The following is a 25899-nucleotide window of genomic DNA, read 5'->3' on the forward strand; positions in this document are numbered from 1 at the left end:
ATAAAAATTAGTTGGTTTTTTTAAAACTTTTCCAGAAACAATAAGAGTCTGTTAAAATATCTAAAAGTACAAGGAACAATATATTCAAGAAGAATTTTTTCTAGAGTCTACAAAATTCCTGGAATATGAACAGCCACATTTTAAAAAACAATCATTTGCATTTGAAATCAGAGTATTTTCTCAGACAAATCTCATACAGTGATCCAGTAAAAATTAATTTAGTGAAAACAAATTATTGGAGGTTCAAATGATTTAGCAATATAACAAGAGGAACTGTTAAGCCACCTAAAATTCTTTTGAATAAGGTAGATTGTAAACCAACCGACCAGCAATCAAACAAACAAACAAGTGAAGCAGATAAATAAGTTAAACACATCAATTAAAAGTCAATACTGGCTTTAAAATCTTAAATACCTACAAATATTTTAATGCAGATGCTGACAGTTTTGATCCACATGTAGAATCTGTTCTGATTCTGCGACTCGCTAGATAATAGCCATGGACCATTCTTTCTGCCTCCAAGCTGAATTCTACATTCAAATTCTTTGCAAAAGCCAGTAGCTAAATTGAATGTATGAAAATTTAAGAGATTCATGCTTTATTATGGAATCTTTATTACAAAAAATCCAAAGTATATTCACATTTTAAGAGTTTGCATATTTTATTTATATAAAAATAGAGTAAATATATGGGGCCATACTGAAGTCATAGAGCACTTAAGAGTCATAAAATCTACTTGTAAAGAATATTAAAGTTCACACAGAGTAACCTCTTTCTCCCAGCACAGAAATTTTCTGTGCAATATATTTGAATGATTATCATATTATTACTTCCAGTGGGAGAAAGCCTTAACTCCCTCAGAAGCTCATTTCCCTTTTGATTAGATTTAATTCTTTAACCGTTTACTTCCTTATAACTTTCTTCCATGGGCCCTCCATACTTCCTTTCCATCCTTCCTTTTTTAAATAATGTTTTATTGTGGTTTTGCTGAAAGTTTACACAGCAGATATTACCTTAAGGTTTAACTAAATTCCCGCCTCCTCCATGAAGTGTTCCCAATTCTTGCGTTCTACATTGATATCTTCCTTTCTGAGTTCCTAAAATACTTAGAGTTAGCGCCACCCAAGCTTAGCACTTAAATTTTGCCTTAATTGTTTCATGTATCTTGTTTTTGTCTCAAACTATAAACTAAAGAAGAAAGTTTGTCTTTGTGGGAGTATAAAAGACAGGAATAGGCTTATACATATATTCAGTAAGTACCTGTTGACGAATTAGTAAATGCATAGATTTTTTTTTTTTCAGGAAAAAATTGGGCAGAAATTTCTCTGGGTCATTACTGTATCTATATTTAGTACCCTAATTCCTACAAACTAACTACTTTTTTTCTTATATACTAAAAAATATTATTGTATCATAAATATTGTCTTTTTTCTATTCTAATCTATGTGAGTAAACAATGCTCATAATTCATTTTTTAAGTCCCAGACAATTTGCTTGCAAGGAAGGCAGGTGTTAAAAATTTTTTAGTGACCCATGGACTCCCAGTTCCCAATATCCCCTGCCTGAGGACAGATTTCTGCATAGTAAATATTTAGAGTTTCAGTTGTAAATACTTCTTTAATAGCTATGAGAGTCATTACTAAATTTATATCATCTACTCTCAGGTTCTCTGAATATGCCACACGTTTTCATAATGTCAGGACATTGAAATGGGTTCATGAGTCACGCTAGATATTCCATGAAGTCAGAACTCTGACCAAAAAAAACCAAACTCCTTGCTGTCAAATCCGACCCTATAGGACAGGGTAGAACAGTCCCGTAGGGTTTCCAAGATGCAGCTGGTGGATTTGAACTGCTGATCTTTTGGCTAGCAGTCATAGATCTTAACCACTACACCACCAGGGTTTCAGCAGCCACATAAAGGAAATCCCTTTGAATAGTCAGTAAAATGCAAATAACTGTACATCTTATGTGGCCTCTCATCGTAATTGTCTATAAAAGTAATCTATTTTGGTTTTCTTTTCATTGAGATTCTTTAAGCTATGGTGATTTGAACAGTGGTACAAAGAATAAACTCAACATTTAAATATCCATTTCCTTACTCAGTTGTTTATTTAATTATAATCCTAAATAGTTTCTACATAATACCCTTAAGATGATTAAAAACTAGAAGCAAGTTGGAAAAAAGAATCCTAAATTACAAAAAAAAAAAAACCCTGAATGCTCAAAGTGATGTTCTATCTAGTTTTAAACTGAGAAACATTAGCACAAGTACTCTGGGTAATCACTTGATCTGAGTACCTTCTTGAAATCTTCAGTTGTGAACTGTTCAGAAGCTACATAGAGCAGCCCTTCGGGGTCAGTGGCTTTCTTTAGAGTATGTTGCAAGGTGGGGAGAAGTGGGTTGCAAGGAGATGATTCATTGCAGTTAATCAATAACCCAAATGCCTCCACAAGATTAGCTGGAATCAGGCTGCAATCCTACATCAAACCAAGAGGTCAAAGGCAAGGCAAACTCTGGGATTTTCACAAGCAATTTGGAAATAACAATTAATTATAAATACATACAAGTGATTCCTTAATAGCATGGGAACTTCGTTGTGATCGGTTTTTACAAATAATCTTTATTGAGTATTTTATTACACATTATTCATGAAGGATTCCCCAACTACCTATTCAAATAGTAATTGCTAGTGAGCAGACATCTGATTTGCATGACTGAAAAACATGAAAAATTTTAAATAGCTGCATCATTATTTAGTTCTAGCAGTGCATAAAGAATAGAAATGGGTTAATAACAAAAATACTAAGAATACATATTAAAATTTGTGACTAAATTCCCTGGGAAATTTTTTTTTAATTGTTGTAAATATACATATAACACAACATTTGCCAATTTAACGTTTTCAATGTGTATGATTTAGTGACATCAATTACATTAGTCATGTTGTGCAACCATCACCAATATCCATTCTCTGGGAAATATTTGAACAATAAATACCTTACCATCTGACCGATTAGAGTGCTGGTTTTCTGCGCATTTCTCCTTGATGATGAATCCATATCAACAAAAGACCAAAAACTGCACTGAACTGGGAAAGTCATTTGTTGATCGATATCATCCCCAAACTTCTTTCCCGGGATGTAAACTGTAATGCTTCTGCTCTCCAGAACTAAGTCAAAAGACATTACCCATTTGTTACTTAAGTTCATTTTGATGTATATACCTACAAATTAATAACATATTATATAGAATTTTGCTGTCTAAACTTCAAATAGTGAAGACAAGTTAATTTAATTGTTTTACAAGATATGGCTAAATTAGATCATCTGCCCTAAAAAAGAACAAGGCAAGACAAATATGTGAATGTTTATGTGCCCATGGCTTGGTGAGAACCAGCTGTTAAAGCACGTAGCCAGAATTGTGGTTGGGCATCTGGGTGGAGTTGGCAGAGGACTAGGAGACTGGTCATACAGTGCAGGTTTACAAGAGAGGCTGAAAGTAAGTAATGTTCTTTTACGTGGAAAAAAAATGGTAAGAGGGACATCCATGGAAGTGTGAAAGAGGAAAAGACTGGGAGAGAATATGAATTATACTTACTGGAGAATACATCTCAAATTCAACATACTCAAAACCAAATTCATTGTTTTCCCCTGAAAATGGCTCTTCCTGTGTTCATTAGTCACATTTGATGGCATCACCAGCCATCCACTCAAAACCCAAGCAAAAAATGTGAAGACATTATATCCTTCCTGCACGCCTTATATCCATTCAACCTAAGGATTTGAGTCTATTCCTAGGAGTTTGCCTGCCAAATATTTCTCAAATTAGTTATCTCCATTCATGATAACAGTCATTTGTGTACATGTCTATTATTTCTCTTGAGTCATAGGGTAAATGTGTATTTAACTTTATAGAAACTGCCAGAACAGTTTGCAAAATGATTGTAGCATTTTATACTTCCACCAGATATATGGTAATTCCAGTTGCTCCACATCCTTGCCAACATTTGTTTCTGTCAATCTTTTTAATTTTTGTCATTCCAGTAGTCAGGGCCAGCTACATAATTTGCAGGGCTCAGTGCAAAATGAAAACATGGGCCTCTTGTTCAAAAAGCAAGAAAAAAAAACTGCCATTAAAAAAATATATATGAAGTGTCTTCCTTTAAAAATATTTTATTATAAAAATAGGGGCAATCGTCATTCTAAATAAATAAAAATTTAATATATTAGCAAGAATTTTACCATTCATCTATATATTGTGTAATGCCAGTCTTAAATGCAAATATATGAGCATTTAACTCACATGCAGAATCACTGAAATTTTGTAGCTTGCACATGCATATGTATGTCGTTCCTACCTGAACAGTGGAATGATGTACAGAACTGTTTTTATTTTATTTCCTGATAGGCATGCATTCCACCAACACTGTTTATCTACCTCTGGCTTACTGATGAGTAAGGAAGGATTGGAAGGAAAAGGAACTATGGGTTGCTCTAGCCTTCCTTTTCCGCCGATATTATCATTTCAGCGTAAGTGGTTGGAAAATGTGCAGTTGGAATCCACCAGGCGCTCCTTGGAAGCTATGGGGCAGTTCTACTCTGTCCTATAGGGTCGCTATGAGTCAGAATCGATTCCACGGCAATGGGTTTGGTTTTTTAACCGAGTAAGAAAGAATATGATAGGGTTCCTAGATCGTTTGTGTTACTCAGAACACCACTGCCTTCTTTCTGCATGGCAAGCAAGTCTGGCCAGAACCGAAAGCTAGGCCTCTTGGTGCTATTAGCACCCCCTCTACTCAGTTGAGTTGTGTTGATATGGAACACAAGCACTGAATTCCTGCGGGCTGGCTCTGCATGGGAGTCTGAGAGACTAGAAGAGGGTACAGGAGTGTTATGAAAGCCACATAGTGACGCTACTGCTATATGAAATGGCGCTGCAAGGCCCAGTGGACACACTCATGCTCGTATCTCTTCTGCCTACGCTCAAGCTCTGTTGTCCCACTGAACTTCATTTACAAAACACAGCTCAAAGGTAAAATTATTAAAAATTGAGAGATGGTGACGGCAGAGCTTTTAGCCAGGAGCCGGGCTCTTCTGAGAGTGGGGCCCTGTGATCTTGCACTTGTTCCCCGCTGCTAGCATGCGAGCGCTGGTATCTCATTGTTTTAACTTCATTTCCCTGGTGACTAATGATGTTGAGCACTTTTTCTTGTGCTTATTGGTCATTTTGCATCTTTCTTTGTGAAGTGATTGTTTAAGTCTTTTGCCCATTTTGGGGGTGGGCTCTTTGTTTTTTTAATTATTGACTTGTAGAAATTGTTTCTATGTTCTGGATATATGTCTGTTGTCAGATATATGTATTGCAGTTACTTTCTTTTATCTCTGCTTGTGTATTCACCTTTTAAACGGTGCCTTCTGATGAGCATAACTTTTTTTTTTAACCACTATAACATTTTGTTTGTCTGTCTCCACTGCCCGCATCTATAACTCACAGATACTCATTAAATTCTGGTATCAGAGGATTTCAGATTTGGGCAGCAAAATGTAGCCAAGATGAGCCTAATTTTTTAGTTTTGATGAAGTCTAATTTATCAATTCTTTTCTTTTATGTTCAGCGCTTTATCGTTCTAAGAAATCTTTGCATTAGAATATCATGAAGATATTCTCCTGAATTTTCTTCTGACAGTTTCATGGTTTTAGTTTTTACATTTAGGTATGATCCATCTCAAATGAATTGTTGTGTGTGGTTGTAAGGTATGAGCCAAGATTCATTTTTTCCCATACACTACCTAGTTGTTCCTCCATCGTTTGATGAAAAAACTTTCCTTTCCTCATTGACGTGCTTTGGCACCATGGCCGATATCCATTTCTGCGTCCTGTTAGGAAAGGGACTATGCCAAGTATCTTCAGCATCACTGCACATTCTTGCTGGGTATGCCAAAACTGCTTTTTCCTCAGCCCATATCTGTCCATATCCTTAGTTATAAATTTGGCCCAAACAAAGTCATGTGTGAGCACAACTTAGAACAAAGGTCAAAACTGCATTTGCACACTATATTCCTCTGTTTTTATTCATAAAACTGAAATGAGAAATGTCATTTATTATAATTTCTCAATGCCTAAAACTGTTAAGTAACTTCTTGACAATGAGGAAACTGTATGTTAAATAAATGAAAACTAATTTGAAAAAAAAGTTGTTTACCTGATTGAAGCTGTTCAAGTTTATCTTTTCTGTGTAAAGATAAGTCTCCTATAAAGCAGATACCACCTTTAGCTAGCAAAGCACTGCCAGCTTGAATGCTAACTGCTCCAGTCCCATACTTATTCCTGGATAGAGTAGGGAAAATTTCAGAAGAGACTGGATGATGTATACCACGGGGTACAAGGTTTACACTAAAATTCAAAAGCCTAGGGAAAAAATAAAGTAGTCATTACTTTTATTTAATATTTGATTTTCAGAGGTCATAATATGTTAACAGCTACAAAATTCAATGTTTATTGAACACTTGTGATAGGCCAACTAGGTTTTAGGGATAAAAACACATGTAAGACTTGGTCCTTAACTTGGAAAGCTCACAGCCTAGGAAGAGAGACAGAAACAAAAAAAACTAAAACACACTGTGGTAGGTACTAACATAACATCGTGAGAATATCCATAAACCAAAAAAAGCCAAACTCATTGCTGTTGAGTCAATTCTGACTCATAGCTACCCTATAGGACAGGGCAGAACTGCTCCCATAGGGTTTCCAAGGCTGTAATCTTTAAGGAAGCAGACTGCCACATCTTTCTCCTATACAGCGGCTGGTGGGTTTCAACTGCTGCTGACCTTTCGGTTAGCAGCCTAGCGCTTAACCACGCGCCACCAGGGCTCCTTGAGAATATCCATAAGGGAGTATTATTTCTTCTGGGAACGGAGTCAGAGAAAGCTACAGAGAGATGCATTTGAACTGAGCCTTCCTCTTTTTATGGATTGCTTTCTTTTGCTCATTCAGAATTTTTGCATTTAGGCTTGCAAACAGCTCATCATGGCTGTCCCTGCTGCCTATATATCATGGCAACTCTTCATAATCTTTTTGGTTTCTAACCTCTTTGCTAACTGCTGCTGATTGCCTCAGTCTCTTCATTTCTCAAATTTAACTTTTGAGAAAGGAATATGATTAGCCTAGTTTAGCTTTAAAATCCTTGTCACAAAAATAGCTTACTGGAGTAGCAAGATACAAGATAAACATACAAAAGTCAGCTGGATACCTATACACCAATAAAAAGAACTACGAAAAGGAAATCAGGGAAGCAATACCGTTTATAATAGCCCCTAAAAAACTAAAATACTTAGGAATGAATGTAACCATGAACAGAAAATGCCTATACAAAGAAAACTACAAAACACTACTGCAAGAAACCAAATGAGACCTACATAAATGGAAACACATACCATGCTCATGGATAGGTAGACTCAACATTGTGAAAATGACAATTCTACCCAAAGCAATCTACAAATACAATGCAATCCTGATCCAAATACCAACAGCATTCTTTAACAAGACGGAAAAACTAATCATTACCTTTATATGGAAAGGAAAGAGGCCGTGGATAAGTAAAGCATTACTGAAGAAAGAGAATAAAGTAAGAGGACGTGCATTACCTGACCTCAGAACCTACTATACAGCTACAGTAGTCAGAACAGCCTAGTACTAGTACAATGACTGACACATTGACCAATGGGACAGAATTGAGAACCCAGATGTAAATCCATCCACCTACGGTCACCTGATCTTTGACAAAGGCCCAAAGTCCATTAAATGGGGGAAAAGACGGTCTTTTTAACAAATGGTGCTGGCAAAACTGAATGTCCATCCAGTAAAAAAATGAAACAGGGCCCATACCTCACACCATACATAAAAATTAATTCAAAATTGATCAAAGACCTAAATATAAAACCAAAAACTATAAAGACCATAGAAGAAAAAACAGGGTCAGCGCTAGAAGCCCTAATACATGGCATAAATAGCACACAAACCATAACTAACAATGCAAAAAAACCAGAAGATAAGCTAGATAACTGGGATCTAAAAATTAAACACTTATGCTCATCAAAAGATTTCGCCAAAAGAGTAAAAGAGAACCTACAGATTGGGAAAAAATTTTTGGCTACGATGAATCTGACAACGGTCAAATCTCTACAATCTATAGGAATATCCAACATTTCTACAACAAAAAGACAATCCAATTAAAAAATGGACACTTCACCAAAGAAGACATTCAGGCAGCTAATACACACATGAGGAAATGCTCAAGATCACTAGCCATTAAAACCCAAACCAAACCAACAGTGCTGTCGAGTCAATTCCAACTCATAGCAACCCTATAGGACAGAGTAGAATTACCCCATACGGCTTCCAAGGAGCTGCTGGTGGATTCAAACTGCCGACCTTTTGGTTAGCTTCCAAACTCTTAACCTCTGTGCCACCAGTGCTCTTCACTAGCCATTAGAGAAATGCAAATTAAAACTGCAATTAAATACCATCTCACACTGACATTACTGGCATGAACCAAAAAAACAGAAAATAACAAATGCTGAAGAGGCTTCAGGGGGCTCGGAACTCTTATGCACTGCTGGTGGGAATGTAAAATGGTACAACCATTTTGGAAAACGATAAAGCACTTACTTAAAAAGTTAGAAATAGAAATACCATATGATCCATCAATCCCACTCCTAGGAATATATTCTAGAGAAATAAGAGCCATCACACAAATGGACATGTGTACACCCACGTTCACTGCAGCTTTATTTACAATAGCAAAAAGATGCAAACAATCTAGTACTCATCAACAGATGAATGGATAAACAAACTATGGTGCATACACACAATGAAATACTACGCAACAATAAAGAACAATAATGAATCTGCGAAACATCTCACAACATGGATGAATCTGGAGGGCATTATGCTGAGTGAAATAAGTCAATCACAAAAGGACAAATACTGTATGAGACCGCTATTATACAACTTCATGAAAAAGTTTACACACAAAAAGAAACAATCTTTGATAGTTACAAGGGAGCGGAGGGGTGAGGAGGGTAAAACACTAACTAGACAATAGATAAGTGGTAACTTTGGTGAAGGGTAAGACACTACACTATACTGGGGAAGTCAGCACAACTTGACCAAGGCAAAGTCATAGAAGCTTCATAGACACATCCAAACTCCCTGAGGGACTGAATTACTGGGCTGAGGGCTGCCACCATGGTCTCGGGGGACATCTAGCTCAATTGACATAACACAGTTTATAAAGAAAATGTTCTACATCCTACTTTGGTGAGTAATGTCTGGGGTTGTAAAAGCTTATGAACAGCCATTTAACATACTCCACTGGTCTCATCCCATCTGGAGCAAGGGAGAATGAAGAAAACCAAAGACACAAGGGAAAGATTAGTCCAAAGGACTAATGGACCACAACTTCCAACTTTATAAGAAAATGCAAAAGACCTAAAATAGTTTTTTAAAAAATCTTGCAAATGAGTAATAAAGTTGCACTACCAATTTTAAGGCTTAATATAGAACTAAAATAATCAAGACAATGTGATAGTGGCATAAGTATCAGACCAATAGATCAAAGTACACATATGCAGTTCAATTGATTTTCAACAATGGTACCAAAGCAATTCAAAAGGGAAATAAAAGTCTTTCTAACAAATGGTGTGGAAAAATCGGATACATTTATCGAAAAAAAAACAAACAAACCAGACTTCTACCTCACACCACATACAAAAGTTAACTTGAGATGGACAAAAGACCTAACCTAAAACTAAAACCATAATGCTTCTAGAAGAAAACATAAAATAATATCTTCATACTCTTTGGTTAGGCAAAGATTTATTAAACAGAAAACACTAAACATAAATTAGTAAATTGGGCTTCATCAAAACAAAAAGTCTGCTCATCAAAAGACACTTTTAAGAAAATAAAAAAACAAGCTAGAGAGCTAGAAACTGGGAGAAAATTATCCACAAAACCTATATGTCACCAAGGACGTGCATCTAGAACAACCCAATTTAAAAAGTGAGGAAAGGAATTGAACAGGCACTTCATAAAAGAAGATGTAAGAATAGCCAATAAACACACGAAAGAGTTCAAATGAGTAGTAATCAGGGAAATGCAAATTAAAACCACAATGAAATAGCATTTCACATGCAAATGGTTAACATGCTCAGCTGCTAACTTAAAGGCTGGAAGTTTGAGTCCACCCAGAGGTGCCTTGGAAGAAAGACCTGGTAATCTACTTCCAAAAATCAGTCATTGAAAACCCCATGGCGCACAGTTCTATTCTGACACACATGGGGTTGCCATGAGTTGGAACTGACTCTACATAAATTGGTTAGAATGGCTAAAATAGAAAAGACTGACAACCTCAAATGTCGGTGAGAATGGGAACAACTGGAACTTTCATACATTGTCAATAGGAATGTAAAATGGTACAGCCATTCTGAATGGCAGTTTCTTATAAAATTAAATATACATCTGCCTTATAACCCAGCAATTCCACTCCTAGGTATTTACACAAGATAATGAAAACATATGTTCACAAAAGACTTGTACAAGATTGCTTACAGTGGATTATTCATACTAGACAAAACATGGGAAACCCAAACATCCATCACTAGGAGAAAAGATAAACAAATTGTGGTACATTCATAAGATGAATAAAAGAAACAATGAAATACTGACACCACAACTGAATGACTCACAAAAACATTATGCTGAGTGAAAGGGGCTAGACCGAAAGAATGTGCACTGTAGGATTTCATTTATGTGAAGTTCAAGAACAGGAAAATTAATCCGTGGTAATAGAAATCACTTGTGGATATGGGAACTGATCGGAAGAGGGATGAGGGAAGTTTCTGGGGTGATGGAGATGTTCTATATTTTACTGTGGAGGTTGTTATATGCATGTCAAACTCATCAGACTGTATACTTAATATCTGATTATTTCACTATATATAAATTTTACCTTTAAAAAAATCTTTCAGACAGCCCCATAAGAAAATACCGTAAGAAAAGTCAAAGGGCTAATGACAAACAGGAAAATAGCAAAGGCCACAATTTATAACTGGTATCACAAATCAATAAGAAACAGATAAACAATGTAATGCGCTCAGCTGCTAACACAAAGGTTGGAAGTTTGAGTCCACCTAGGGGTGCTTCAGGAGAAAGGCCTGGCAATCTACTTCCAAAAAATCAGCCATTGGAAACCCTATGGAGCATAGTTCTATTCTAACACACATGGGGTTGCAACAATTTGGAGTCAGCATCTGGATTCCTAGCTTTGTGCACATTTATGTAGCTTTTTTGAAAGGGTATTTGCTAGTGGGGAGCCCCAAAATGCTGAGTAGAGGGTCATTGCAAGGTTAGGGTGATATTCCCCCAAAATAGTAATTCTGGAATTTTTGACAGAGGCTTATTTGGGCACAGGTGAATCAACATTTGAATGGAATCTTTCAGATTAAGGAGAAAATGAGTTGTTGCCATGTAGGGGGTAGATTATTTAAAAATGAAAACAAAGTACAAAAGCAGAACATTGAACTAGGGAATAGGGAAAAGGAAGCCTAGGAAAGATACATTTATTTGTAAAGGTCTGAGTAGGGAAATAGATTGAAATTTTGAATGATTAGACTCTTAAAATATTGAAAGCAAATATCTTATTTCTCAATTCATGTTTTAAAAGTTTTTAACTTCATTGATAAAAATTGATTTAAACACTCATACTGCTCAAATATATTCTAAATATTCATCTTTATAAATACAATTTATAATTTCAAATATGTCACATATTTCACCTGTCTACAAGTAGAGTATCATTTGTTATAATTAAAATATCTAGGCAATCTTGCAGTTCCTTGTTACGATCACTTGTCTGTACTAGACTCAGCAACAAACAGAGCTTGAGCAAATTATAAGTCCCAGGAGGAACAACCTGTGATGCAAAGATGTTGGCAAGTATTGCTGTAAACTTCCAGCATGAGCTGGAAGTCAAGGAGAGAAGACGAATGAAGTTGTCACTAATTCCTGAAGAAACTGCAAGTAAATATTAAAACATATATTAATTAAAAAGGATTTTAAAACTATAAGAAAATAACATTGTAGATAGCCTATTCCACTTATCTAAAATATTATCAAGTTACAGTTCTTTTAATGATGCCATATTTGAATTCTTATAATGGTATTAAATTATGATTGGTGGTCACTCTGGCCTATCATTTCTATCCCAGGGAATATAATAAAAGGAAGCAGTCACCCAGTGTGTCCATACAGATAGGCTCTGTGTGGCTGTAAGCAAATCCCTAATTCTTCTTTTTAAGACATGTAAGCAAAGCCAAGGGGCATTGGTGGTTCAGTGGTAGAATTCTTGCCTTCCAGATGGAGACCCCATTGGATTCCCAGCCAATGCACCTCATGTGCAGCCACAACCCTTTGTCAGTGGAGGCTTCTGTGTTGACATGATGCTGAATAGGTTTTAGTGGAGCTTCCACAGTTAAGACAGTCAGATCCTTAACCGATCATGGGGATGGTGCAGGACCAAGGAACATTTTACTCCATTGTGCATGGGGTCACCATGAGTTGGGGCCAACTTCATGGCAGCTAACAACAAAGCAAAGCCAGATCATGAGGCTCCCATATTGCTGTTTGAGTTGATCCTGACTCATGGCAAACCCATGTGTGCACAGTAGAACTGCTTCATAGGGTTTTCAGGGCTGTGACCTTTCGGTCACAATTCTATCTTCCAAGGTCCCTCTAGGTGGGTTTGAATAGCCATCCTCTTGGCTGGTAGTCGAGCGCATAACCATATACATATGTGTGTCATGTTCTGCTACCAAATCAATACATCTTGAAAGTCTTCATAGCAGAAAACATTTAAAAGGTTACTAAAATGTCAATTGTCCACCAGTGTTTTCTTTCTTCAACATTTTTGTTCTTTTAAGAGGCTTTTCTCTTCAAGATAAGCAGAGGTATCTAGAATCCACTTGCATTTAAATTCAACTTGGGCCCCTGTTACTGCAAATGATTATCTATTGATTCCAAAAAATTCAACTGTGTTTAAGATTTAATTGGTCTTTCCTACATTTAGACATTTGTAAGCCAAGTTAAAAGAGTAAGTCTGCACTTCACTTTTGTTCTCTTAATGCCTAATTATGCTGAAGTTGTTAATGAAAATTATCAGTAGTAAAGGCGATAGTTTGGCCTTCATGTACCTTATTCTTTTGGCTTATTTCTCGATTAGTTGAGAATTCAGATAGGAAAAGGATGCTATTTTATTGGGTTTTCTCTCTTACACTCCAACAGTTACTTAGCATTGCCTTAGCTAGAGAATAAAGGGTAGTGTAGAAAAATCCTTTGACTAATCTCTAACTCTTGGCATCCTGAAATATATGTCTCATTGCTAATTGTAAAGAACCAAAATAAGGATTAGCTCAAAGAAGACAATCATGCCTGCCAGGAAGGTTCTCCAAAATTAACCAGTTTTATTTTCTTTATAGCACTTATTATTACCTAAAATTGTCTTATTAATTAGTTTACATGTTTACCGACTGTCTGTCATAGAATTTGAGTCTCACAACAGCAGGATCCTTAACTGGCCTGTTCACAACTGTATCCCTAGTGCTTAGAAGATTGTCCACGCATAGGCAGCCAGTCATTATTTGATGAACAGGTTGAAAAATTTATGAAACAGCATCTTCCTTACCTTTTGGATTGCAAAAAGTGATGCTATTTGCCTCTATACAGACAGCACTTTGTGAGGTTTTGACACAGGTTGGAATTCCAATAATTTTATACTCATTTCCTATACTCGCTTTATTCACTGATTCATCTAAAATTATTAAACACAGAAGAAAATATCCATTTACTAAATGAAACTTGTACGTGATCATATGGTTCAAAGATCTAGAGCCAGTAACAATTCAGTAGTTGAATTAGTAGTAAACTATTTAATTTTGTTTATTATAATATCCATATAGAGTGGCTATAATAATATAAATTGAAGCAATATTATTCCTGATAAATTTTGATACTTACATACAATGATGAATTAACTTCCATAAATACGTAACCATAGAAAGTAAATACTCTCTTATAGTCAAAAGGAAAGAAGTAATTGTATATAATATGAAATATCTTTGCATTAAAGGACAAGGAATGTTAATTAAAACAAACTTGTAATTAATAATCCCATTTGGGAAGAAAATAATTCTGAAAGCTACCACTCACTGTCAACAATGCAAGCAAGATACTTCTACATGCATTATCTCTACTTGTAAACTGTATAATAGATATTATTAGCTCCAATTTACATATGAAAAAAGAGGCACTGAGAGGTTAAGTGACTTGTGAAAGGCTAATAACTAGTAGGTGGCACAACTGAAACTCGCATCCAGGTCTGCCTGTCTCCAAAGTGAAAGTCTTGTACTATTCTCTGTTCCTCTCTCACGTTGCCAGCTTGGACAAACCTTTTGCACAAGCTCAAAGTTTATTGAAAAAAAAACACTAAAAATCCTGATCCTCTATTCCACAATTAGAAATTGAGTGGTTGTAAAGTTATAAAAGAAGGATTTACAAAGAGGAGCAAGGATTCATTTTGCTCTGTGAAGAATATCAAAGAGTGATCTCTACTTTTTTGTCTTGTTTTTCTTTTCTTTTTTTTTTGGCCCTAGAGAGCATATTGGTGTAACACGTAAATCTGAACGGGAAGAAGTAGGCTCAACAGTTGAAAAAGTAAACATAAAAAACATAAAAGCAAAACAAATCAATCAAACAAACAAAAAACCCAACGAAAGGATGCAGAATGAATTACAAGAGAAAATAAAAAGAGACTGTGGTCTCTCTTCACCTGCTCCATGGAATCTTATAGTTCGGTGGATGTGTCCTGAGGTGAAGGAATAGTCAAGAGGAAGACTGGAAAGTCTAGGTTTCTCTTCCCGTGTTGACTCAAAAAGGCCTGCTTTTATCAATTTGATTTTTTCTATTTCTTTGAGTTCTATGCTAGAGTTTATTTGAAGAAAGGGTTTTCTGCTAAAATATACGTTGGATAGCCACTTACATTTCTATATTGCAAACTATAGTTTAAATACAGTATATGCTAGAGTAAAGTAGTTAAAAGCACAGACTTAGAGGCTGGATTGCCTGGGTTTGAATCCTGGCTCTGGTACTTACTAGCTGTGTGACCTTGGGTGAGTTACTTAACTCTCTGTGCCTCAGTTTCCTCACTCTAAGATAACAGTAGAATCTACCTTATAGGGTTGCTGTGACTAAATGATTAATATATGTAAAAGTACACTTAGTAATTAATATATATAAAATTTACTTATTATCATCTGAGCTCACTTGTCTGCCTCGACCTTGTCAAACCATAGGGAGTTTTTACTTAAATCTCCGCTTTCTTAACAGTTGAGTTTCCTCTACATGATTTATACATAAGATCTCTCTTTCTAAAGTTTAATTCCTCCAATTTTAGTCAAAAGAAGGAGGTCGAACCCCATGCTTATCTCCACAGTTCTGGTTTCCCAGTGAAGACTTAACCTCTTCCCTGAGTGAATGATCCGCATAATGATTTCCTCCTGCACTTCAGACCCTATCTACTACAGAGCCTTACCCATGCAGTTCTCCCTCCATAGCCGACCATCAGTCAATGTTCATTCATTCATTCAACAAAGATTTTTGAGTTTTTACTATGTGCAGTAAAAAACTAAAGTTCCTACCCTCAGGAAGCTTATATTCTAACACAAGACCCTCAATATTTACATAAGACATATACACGTAGAATAATGGGAGATCATTACCTTAAATGGGAGATCATTACCTTAAAATGACTGTGACCTCAGGACTTATCACAGTGCTTGGGACATAGCAGATACTGATCACTTTTTATTTATTTATTTTGGTACTGATATCTTTTTAAGTGAATATTGTATGAATGAATGGATGAATGATTAATACATTAGCTAAATATGACTTTTTAAAAACACTCAAGAATAAAAACACTTATGATTCTTAAACACCAGGTTATAGAAGTATCACTCTATATTAGTATAAATAAATCCACTCGATATTTTGTAGCAATTTATCTTAAGTTCAAACACAACTTACTCACCTCTCAGGAAAACTGTAAGAGATTGAAACCTAAATTGCTGGTTGTTAGAAACTCCTTGAAAAGCACGAAGTGCCTTTGCAGTAATTACTTCAACGATCTGTTTATCTTAAGGCAAAGGGCAAAAAATAATTAGTTATTAGAATATAGTCAATTTAATTTTTACTATAAGATATCAGACACTATTTTAAAAACTGTATTTACAAAATGTAAATGCATTTTTACCACCAAGTACTCTAAATTTTCTGTCTTCTTGAAGTGAAGAAGCACATAGCTTACACAAGAAGTCATTTCTTACTGTTGCCGATTCTGTAGCACCAGGCACATGCACTCTTATATATTGGAATCCTGAAAGAAAACAGAGGTAAGCTAAATTTGCTTCCAGGTTTAGCCATCCATTTTTAATTAGTTTAACTCAAAGTATAATTAATTCAGTTTCGCATGTGGGTTCAGAGCAGTTCAATTAACATTTATTGCACGCCTCTTTTTTGTCAGGAATTGTGCTTAGGCACTGGTGACATGGATGCTTACACAGAGAATTTTAATATGTGGCAATTACAATGACAAATCCAAGAAAAAACCAAATCAGTTCCCATCAAGCCAGTTCTGACTATGAGTCGGAATCGACTGGACAGCAACAGGTTTTATAGGGTTTTCATGGCTGTGACCTTTTGGAAGCAGGTTTCTAGGCCTTTCTTCTGAGGCACCTCAGGATGGACTCAAACTGCCAACCTTTCAGTTATAGCCCAGAGCTTAACCGTTTGGCAGAGGTATTCATCTGCAGAGTGCTGAGACAGAATAGAGGAGGGGCATCCAACCCAATGAGAAGTGAGGATAAATGGAAAAGATTCTCTGTAGAAGGACTGAACTAAAGTTAAGCCAAAGGATTGTAAAGAGGACATTACATGGAGAGAGAACACCACAAGCAAAAACAGAGTCATGGAATAATGTGTGAGAAGAGCAAGTAGCTCAGCATTACATGAGCAGTTGTTATTTTAAAAAAAAAAAAAAAACCCACTGCTGTCGAATCGATTCTGACTCATAGTGACCTATAGAGCAGAGTAGAACTGCGCCATCGGGTTTCCGAGGAGCAGCTGGTCGATTTGAACTGCTGACCTTTTGGTTAGCAGCCGTAGCTCTTAACCACTGCACCACCAAAGCTCAACTTGTTATTAAGTGGAACCAAATAAGAAAACATTTCAAGCTTATACACAGTAAACATTAAAACACTAGGGAATACCAACTTTTATTCCATTCTTTCTATTCTGTGAACATTTCATAACTAATTGTAAACATGATTTAGGATTAAACAATAAATTGCTTAATGGTTTGATTTTACATTTTAATATTTACCTTGTGAAAGAGGACATGCCTCATCTGAACAAAGGAATCTTGCACCCTGTGTATACTTGGTTACAGTTGTCATTGCAATTACAATTCCTTGCATCATATAAAATCTTTGAGATGTATAATCAAGTGGAAACTTGCAAAGATCAAGACCATAACTTGGCAAAGGAGGTAAATGTGTTAATTTCAGCACTATATTAATCTAATAAGAAAATAAAGATGGTATTAATAAAAACTGCAGATCCAACTGAACTTTTATTATAGTTAATAAATATAAGTATATTGTAGAGTTAAGTAAATGATTTGCTAGTGTTGTTAGGAATCAAGGTTTTAAGCATAAGAGAAGAGATTCAAGTATAAAATTTAAAAAGTTAATTAAAAACCTTATAAACTTACATTTTAATTAGAAATATCATTATGAACTCGTTTTTTCTTTAAAAATACACATTTCCTGGCTATATCCACTGAAAAGATTTATAAAACAATGACAACTCAATAGCAATAAATACTCTTAGAGCCCAGACTGTGATCTCTAAATACCATTTCTCACTAAAAGATAACAGAATTCCTTGAGGGAAATGGTTGATTCCGTGTCTGAGGCAGAAAATATACCAGATGGATATGGGATATCTTCTTGTTTCAGAAACTAAGGGAGCTATAAAAAACTAATGGGGGGCCTCCTGGTTGGTGATAAACATCTATGCACATAGGAGGGTAGAATGTTCCTTTTTGGGACACGGTAGCTCCCTGCTGGGAACCATCCCAGACCTCGGCCAGAGCTATGCACCTCTTCATTTTTATCCTTTTTGCTATAATAAAACTATAATGATCAGACCTCCAAAAAGTTGCACAATTAATGAAATTCATATTACTGAAAACAAAAAGACTAAGGCTTTCATCTTTGGTGCTGTTTCTCTTTGTCTCTCGGATCCTTTACTCTGGGGGAAGCCAGCTGCCATGTTGCGAGGCAGTCCTGTGGAGAACTTCACATGGTGAGGAACTGAGGGAGGCCTCCCGCCAACAGCCAGCAAGGGACTGAGATCTGCCAGCTACAACAAGAGCAAGCTTAGAGATGCATCCTCTCCTAGTGCAGTCTCCAGATAAGACTTCAGCCCTGGTCAACAGGTTGATCACAACTTCATGAGAGAGCTTGAGACAGAAAAACCAGCTAAGTTACTCCTAGATTTCTGATCTACAGAAACTGTGAGATAATAAATATTTGTTTTAAGTCTAAAAAAAACCCAAGCTAGTGGGATTGTGTCAAAAGGACACAGGAACAAACTTGAAGAGACTCTCCCAATGACTAAAAATAGGAAAATATAAACATCAAAAGGAATAATAGTGATTCACTTGAACATTTCAGATATATAAAATTTCATGAATTCCTAATGATATTTAAAAAAATTTTTTTTAAAAATTGGTCATTGGTCATCATTGGAAGCTGCTAGGATTTTAACTCATCATTTACTGTCTGAATATAGATAAAGAGAAAGAATCAAACATTATCCTGCCTTTCCTATACAAGGTGTACTTCAAGGTAACCAAATAGTTGATGCAAGTTTCTCTTATAGGATAATTTCAGTTAATAAATTCAGGAAGAATGCTATAATCATAAAATCACAATTTTTTAAACTCCTAATGAAATAATGGATCTAGGCAATGATCATCAGTGGCTGCTAAAACCATTAGGTGAATGTTGATGAGAAGCTGTATGATGAAGTGATCGGACTGACATCATCTGAACCCAGTGATCAATTGTGGCATTACTAAAAGTGGGAGAAGAGATATGATAGCCCTCTTCATGTTGTGCAAAATGAAATACATGACACTAATTATGATGGATTCTCATCAAAACGAGTTGAACCTGAATCTAAGCAAGTCTTTAGAGCCAACTCCCATTTTACAGAAATTCGGGGTATAGAGGAATAAGTTAAATAGCACTACAAAAGAAAGCAACTAGAGGAATCCAGATTACAAGACATTTTACAGGACAATTAATTTCTTCAAAAAGTCAATGGTATAAAAAGGGAAGGAGAGGGAATGGCTTTAGTTTAAGAGATTTAGTGAGATATAAGAACCAGTTATGTGTGGACCTTGTTTGGATGTTGATTTGAACAAACCAACTGTAAAGACATTCTTGAGACAATTGGGGAAATTTAAATATGGACTATATGTTAGATGATACTAACGAATTATTGAAATTTTTAAGGGGTCATAATGACAATGTGGTTATACAAGAAAAATGTCCATATTTTTTAGAGGTAGATCCTGAAGTATGTAGGGGTGAAATGACAGAATGTCTGGGATTTGACACTGATGATGCAGGTGTGGCAAAATCTTGATTCTCCGTGACAGACATATGAAGGTTCATTGTATTATTATCTTTACTTTTGTGTATGTTTGAAATATGTCATTATAAAAATGTTTAATGTTATAAGTAACAATATAGGAAGTAAAGATGTGTGTAAAATATTTCATTGAACTTTGGAAAAATGTGGTATAATTTTTAATAAACAAAGTAATCTATGAATATAAAAACATTAATTTGTTAGTCATTTTGGAAGTATTATACCTTAGCTTTCTTTGTTAAACTGAAACTTACTTGAGTTTCAGTCTGTAACTGTCCAATTAATGAAAGAGTCTTAACAGCAATAAAACAGACCTGTGATTTGAAACAAACAAAAAAATTACCAAAAATTCCACATGGCATAAAATTATTTTTTTCTTTACTGCAACACCTCAACAACAACAAGACAAATAATCTAATTAAAAAATGGGCAAAGGATATGAACATACACTTCACCAAGAAGACATTCAGGCAGCTAACAGACACTTGAAGAAATGCTCACAATCATTAGCCATTAAAAAGAGAAACCATTGCCATTGAGTCGATTCCGACTCATAGTGACCCTATAAGACAGAATAGAACTGCACCACAGAGTTTCCAAGGAGCCCCTGGTGGATTCGAACTGCTAGAGAAATGCAAATCATAACTACAATGAGATACCGTCTCACCCCAACAAGACTGGCACTAATCCAAAAAACACAAAATAACAAATGTTGGAGAGGTTGAGGGGAGATTGGAACTCCTGTGCCCTGCTGGTGGGAATGTAAACCGGTACAACTTTGGAAAAAAATACCGTGCTTCCTTCAAAAGCTAGAAATAGAAATACCATACGATCCAGCAATCCCACTCCTAGGAATATACCCTAGAGAAATAAAAGCTGTCTCACAAATAGACATATGCACATCTAAGTTCATTGCAGCACTATTCACAATAGCAAAAAGATGGAAAAAAACTAAATGCCCATCAACAGATGAATGGATAAACAAATTATGGTACATAAACGCTATGGAATACTATGCAATTATAAAGAACAATGATGAATCCAGGAAACACCTCACAACATGGATGAATCTGGAGGGCATTATGCTGAGTGAAATAAATCAGTCACAAAAGGACAAATATTGTATGAGCCCACTATTATAAGAACTCAAGAAAAGGTTTAAACACAGAAAAAAGCATTCTTTGATGGTTACGAGGGTAGTGAGGGAAGGGGAGGAGAATTCACTAACTTGATAGTAGACAAGGGCCAACTTTGGTGAAGGGAAGGGACAACACACAAAACAGGGGAAGTCAGCACAACTGGACCAAAGCAAAAGCAAAGAAGTTTCCTAGACACATCCAAACACTTTGATGGACACAGTAGCCGGGACTAGGGCCAGGGGAACCATAGTTCCAGTGAACGTCTAGGTCAATTGGCATAACATAGTTTATAAAGAAAATGTTCTACGTCCCACTTTGGTGAGTAGTGTCTGGGGTCTTAAGACCTTGTGAGCAGCCACCTAAGATACATCTATTGGTGCCATACCACTTGGAGCAAAGAAGAATGAAGAAAACTAAAGACACAAGGAAAATACTAGCCCAAAGGACTAAAGGACCAAATGAACCAGAGACACCACCAGCCTGAGACCAGAAGAACTAGATGGTGCCTGGCTACCACCAATGACCGCCTTGACAGGGAACACAACAGAGAGTCCCAGACAGAGCAGAAAAATGTAGAACAGAATTCAAATTCACGTGAAAAGACCAGACTTAACGGTCTGACAGAGACTGGAGGAACCCCTGAAACTATGGCCCCCAGACACTCTATTAACCCAGAACTAAAACCATTCCCAAAACCCACTCTTCAGACAAAGATGAGACAGAACTATAAAACAAAAAGCAATACACTTAAGGAACATGCTTCTTAGTTCATTCAGATATACGAGATCAAATGGGCAGCTCCTGTCCAAAAGCAGTTTGAGAAGGCAAGAAGGGACAGGAACTGGTCGAATGGACACAGGGAATGCAGGGTGGAAAGGTGGGGTATGTTGTCACATTGTGGGGATTGCAACCAATGTCACAAAACAATATATGTATAAATTTTTGAATGAGAAATTAACTTGAGCTGTAAACTTTCACCTAAAGCACAATTTAAAAAAATTATTTCTTTAACTTACTGACTGAAAAACTTGAGCAGCTTTCAAGGGTTGGTGTAAAATGTGATTTCCAAGTTCAGCATCTAATTCAACAACATCAGAAGGATTTATTAAAATATTGAATCGATAGACAGCATAACTTTGTTTTGAATCTGTAGAAATAAACAGTTCTAAAAGTCAGTATAGTTATATGTAGGAATTTATTTTAAAGTTTCTAAAGTAAGTTACTTTTGCTGAACATACCATTGTAATACTTGCAATCTTCAATAAATTTTTGGAGGCGTCCACTTCTGTCAAGATAGATAAGAGCTGCCTCTTTCATTTTTAGATTTGACATTATCTCCTAGTTAATTATTCTTCTGTATTACTAATTGATTAAATCAGTGTTGCTAGTAAATAAATACAGATGGTGCAACTCATAGAAAGGATGAGAATACCTAGAAATTAAAAAAAATTTACTTTTAAGGCAAGACAGCTAGTAAAACATTACAAACTATTAAAATTGAGAGTAAAATAAAACTAGTAAAAATTCTAACTAAAAATTCCGACCCAACGGGAAATAAGACTTTGTCTTCTTTTGCCAAATAACATTTTTATCAACACTGTTATGGAATCCTCCATAAGACAGCAAACTTAAGAACAGGAGCTTGCTTCAAATATCTCTTTACAGAGTAGGTACTTCAAAAAATGCTTGTTGAAATAAATAATATCAGATGATGAGGTACATTTTTAGGCATTGTTTTAAAAAATAAAGTGGTGAAAATTGTTTCATAAATTCCATCTAAGTGATAGGATAGTAGAAGAAGTAGTAAGCTAGGAAATCTGAGAACTTGGTTCTAGACTCAGCACATTTCCCGGTTGCTCTGGGAAAATCACCTGACCTCTCTTGGCTCAGTATCTTCATCTGCAGGAAATGAAGCATTGTTTAGATGATTAAGAACTCCTTCCAGCTTTAAATCTTGTGTCAGTTACCATCTTAAAACATTAAACTATGGTATTAGTAGAGAGTGTAAAATTCATTTAAAGACAGCAAACATTAATTGCTAACAATATATGCCAGTAATTGTATTAGGTGCTAGGGATAAAATGATTATAATTGGATCTGGTCTTCCACGATTTGCCAACTGAGAGAAGTTAGAAATAATGACTAATATATTTATTCATTATCAAATACCTATTGGCTATCTACTATTTATTGGATACGAAACTGTCCAAAGCATAGTCTAGAACACAAAGATGGGTAAAATATGGTCCCTATTCTTCAGAAAGAGTCCAGTGAGGGACATCAAACACATAAACAATTACAGTACAATATAGTGCTATAATAGAAACATCAATATACTAGGGAGCACAGAAAGAACAATATATATGAAATGTTTCACAAAATTTGGGATCATCCTTGTGTGGAGGTTGTGCTAATATTTTCTATTATCACATTTAGTTTTAAGACATTTTGATTCAGTACAGTGGGGTCATAGAGAAGTTTTGAATTCTACTTTAATAGATTACATTTGATAGATGATTATTAGATGACATTTGATAGATGAGTAAGATTTCAGTAATTGGAGGGGAAGGGGAAGAAAAAGAGAAACTTTTCCAGAGATAGGAGCTATCCCCCATTAGTATTGTTTCCTCTAATTATCAGCCCTGCCCTGCTAGAGCCACATCCCAGCTGCCTGGAGTCCAGACCATTTTCCAAAGAAAAGTTATGTGAGACTGTCCTTTTCAGTATTTAGTAGGGGTGAAACCTCAGAGTTTATTTCTCTGTGGCCACAAATTCAATGATCTTAAACTGCATGTTGTTTTCAAGACATCTCACCTCTGCTACATTAGAACATAGGTTTCTGGGGCTGAATGAAGGGAGGCTATTGATAATGAAATGGTTGGGTAAAGCCAGATTATGAAAGCTCTTAAAATCCATGATGATTATTATATAGGTAAAGGGAAGCCATCAAGGGTGTTTTTGTTTTAACAGGGGAGTAACATGGTCAGATTATTATTTGGAAATCAGTGCCTGCTGCCTGTGTGCAAAATGGATCAGAATGGGGAAGAGTCGATCATCAATTTCTAGCTATTGCAATAGCGACGCGCTCAATTAAGGGATTAGTAAAGGAACGGAAAGGAGGAGATGGATTCCAGACTTTTAAAGATCTCACACTGGATATGGTAACCAGCTTGTACAATATGGGGAGGTAATCAAAAAGATAACTGAGTTTTTAATATGGGTATAGGGAGATTATGTTGCTCTAAAGGAAACACGAAATCCAGGGAGAAGAGTAGGGAAATGACAAGAAAAAATTCATTTGAGATATATTGACTTTGGCAGGCTCTTGGCACACCCAAATGTATATATCCAGTAAGGTGACATAATCACAGCCTGGAGTTCAGAACCATAGAAGGATCTAGAGACAAAGCTCTGGGTGTCACCTGTGTAAAGCGAATGTCCCGGATAGCGGAGGCATTTTCAAAAAAGGGGAAAGTGGAGAAAACGTCACGGAAGGCTGTGAAAAAGCATTAAATAACTGGGATAAAATTTTCTAAGTCTTCTCACAGCCTACAGAACCCAAGTGTTGGTTCACTTGGAACAGACACCGATCTTCTCTGCTTGTGAGAGGACGACAGTGCTAAAAGACTGAAAACACCCCACAACCAAAGCTGATGAAAATGAGTCAGGCCTCACACCCTGGAAAAAAATAATGCACCCAAACACAGCGGAAACCTGCCCTACAGCGGGCCCCACACCCCCACCGCGTGCAGTGAATTCTACCCGCTTCGCACCCACCCTGTGCGACTGCCGGCGCGCGCCGCCTCGCCTCGAGACGCCAATCACATGCTCATTCCCCCTCGTGCGCATGCGCTTACCCGTTGGCGGCGCGGACGCTGGGGCTGCCGGGAAGCCCAGGGAGGCTGGAGGACGGACGGGTCAGCAGCTGCCTTGTTGTTACCTCAGTGAACTAGGTCGACGTGTGCCCCCACCTGTAGTTTATTCACCCTTTCTCTCTCTTGCAAGGGAAAGAAGATACAGGACGTCCTTTGGTTTTCATTGTTATCACAGACCAGGGTGTTGATAAAACCGGACCGGTGGGTCGGTGCCTAGCGTGCAAGGAGCCAGTCTCTCAGATGCTGGTTTTGAAAGGAAGAGTTTATTCTGCAGGCTAGCAAGCGGGAACTCAGAGGTATCAACCTCAGACTGAGTTCCTCAATTTGAGGAAGCATTTACATTTTGTAGGTTTGGGGAGCTATACATATTCATATAGGGGTGGAGGAAGGCAAGTAGGCAGGATCAGGAAGTTCTAAATAATCATAGTTTTTATTGATTATTTATTATGGGGCAGGGCTAAGACTTGGCATGGAAGCCCTGATGGACTCTTCACTTCTGAAATGGGCTCTGCTACTGGAGATGACACATGTCTGGTGAATTTGGTTCTTTGACATGAGTCTTTTCGTTCCTTGACCTGAGTTTTCCCATGCTATTGAGCATGCGTGGGCGGGGGGGGGGGCAAAGTCATTTGTCAGTCACTCTTGTCAGCTCTGCGCATGTGTGACCTCCTTAAGCCGGCTAGATCCAGATCCGTCAGGAATTCTCCAGAGAGTCTACAAAACAGCTTAGAGGAAGTGAGTGACCTGGTCGGGGGGTGACTGGGAGTGTCCTGATAACTGGTGGCATACTAATTACTTAGGTGTTTTTTTTTTGTTTTCTTTTTTTTAATTGTACTTCAGGTGAAGGCTTATAGAACAAATAGTTTCTTATGAAACAGTAGTACACATATTGTTTATGACATTGGTTAATAACCCCACAACATGTCAACCCTCTAACTTCTCAACCTTTTTTTTTTTGGTGAAAATACACATAGCCAAAGATACACCAATTCAAAAATTTCTACACGCACAGTTCAGTGACATTGACTACGCTCTTCCAATTGTGC

The 25899-nt window shown here is 36.6% G+C and overlaps 1 protein-coding gene across 1 annotated transcript in view; it reads right to left on the reverse strand.

Moving 5' to 3' along the window:
- Window positions 1-22310, reverse strand: part of MCMDC2 (minichromosome maintenance domain containing 2) — a 28964-nt gene extending 6654 nt beyond the window's left edge. The window contains exons 1-12 of the mRNA XM_004372545.2: window positions 22217-22310; window positions 21995-22125; window positions 20094-20153; window positions 17498-17693; window positions 16370-16492; window positions 16148-16252; window positions 13745-13870; window positions 11841-12078; window positions 6206-6411; window positions 3007-3173; window positions 2302-2481; window positions 419-561 (exon numbers count right to left, since the gene is read on the reverse strand). Coding sequence (XP_004372602.1) covers window positions 419-561; window positions 2302-2481; window positions 3007-3173; window positions 6206-6411; window positions 11841-12078; window positions 13745-13870; window positions 16148-16252; window positions 16370-16492; window positions 17498-17693; window positions 20094-20153; window positions 21995-22125; window positions 22217-22310 — 1769 coding nt within the window. The remainder of the gene's footprint in view (window positions 1-418; window positions 562-2301; window positions 2482-3006; window positions 3174-6205; window positions 6412-11840; window positions 12079-13744; window positions 13871-16147; window positions 16253-16369; window positions 16493-17497; window positions 17694-20093; window positions 20154-21994; window positions 22126-22216) is intronic.
- Between the last annotated feature and the right edge of the window lie 3589 nt (window positions 22311-25899).

Source organism: Trichechus manatus, unplaced genomic scaffold (assembly GCF_000243295.1).
Source record: "Trichechus manatus latirostris isolate Lorelei unplaced genomic scaffold, TriManLat1.0 scaffold00018, whole genome shotgun sequence".
Lineage (NCBI taxonomy): Eukaryota > Metazoa > Chordata > Mammalia > Sirenia > Trichechidae > Trichechus > Trichechus manatus.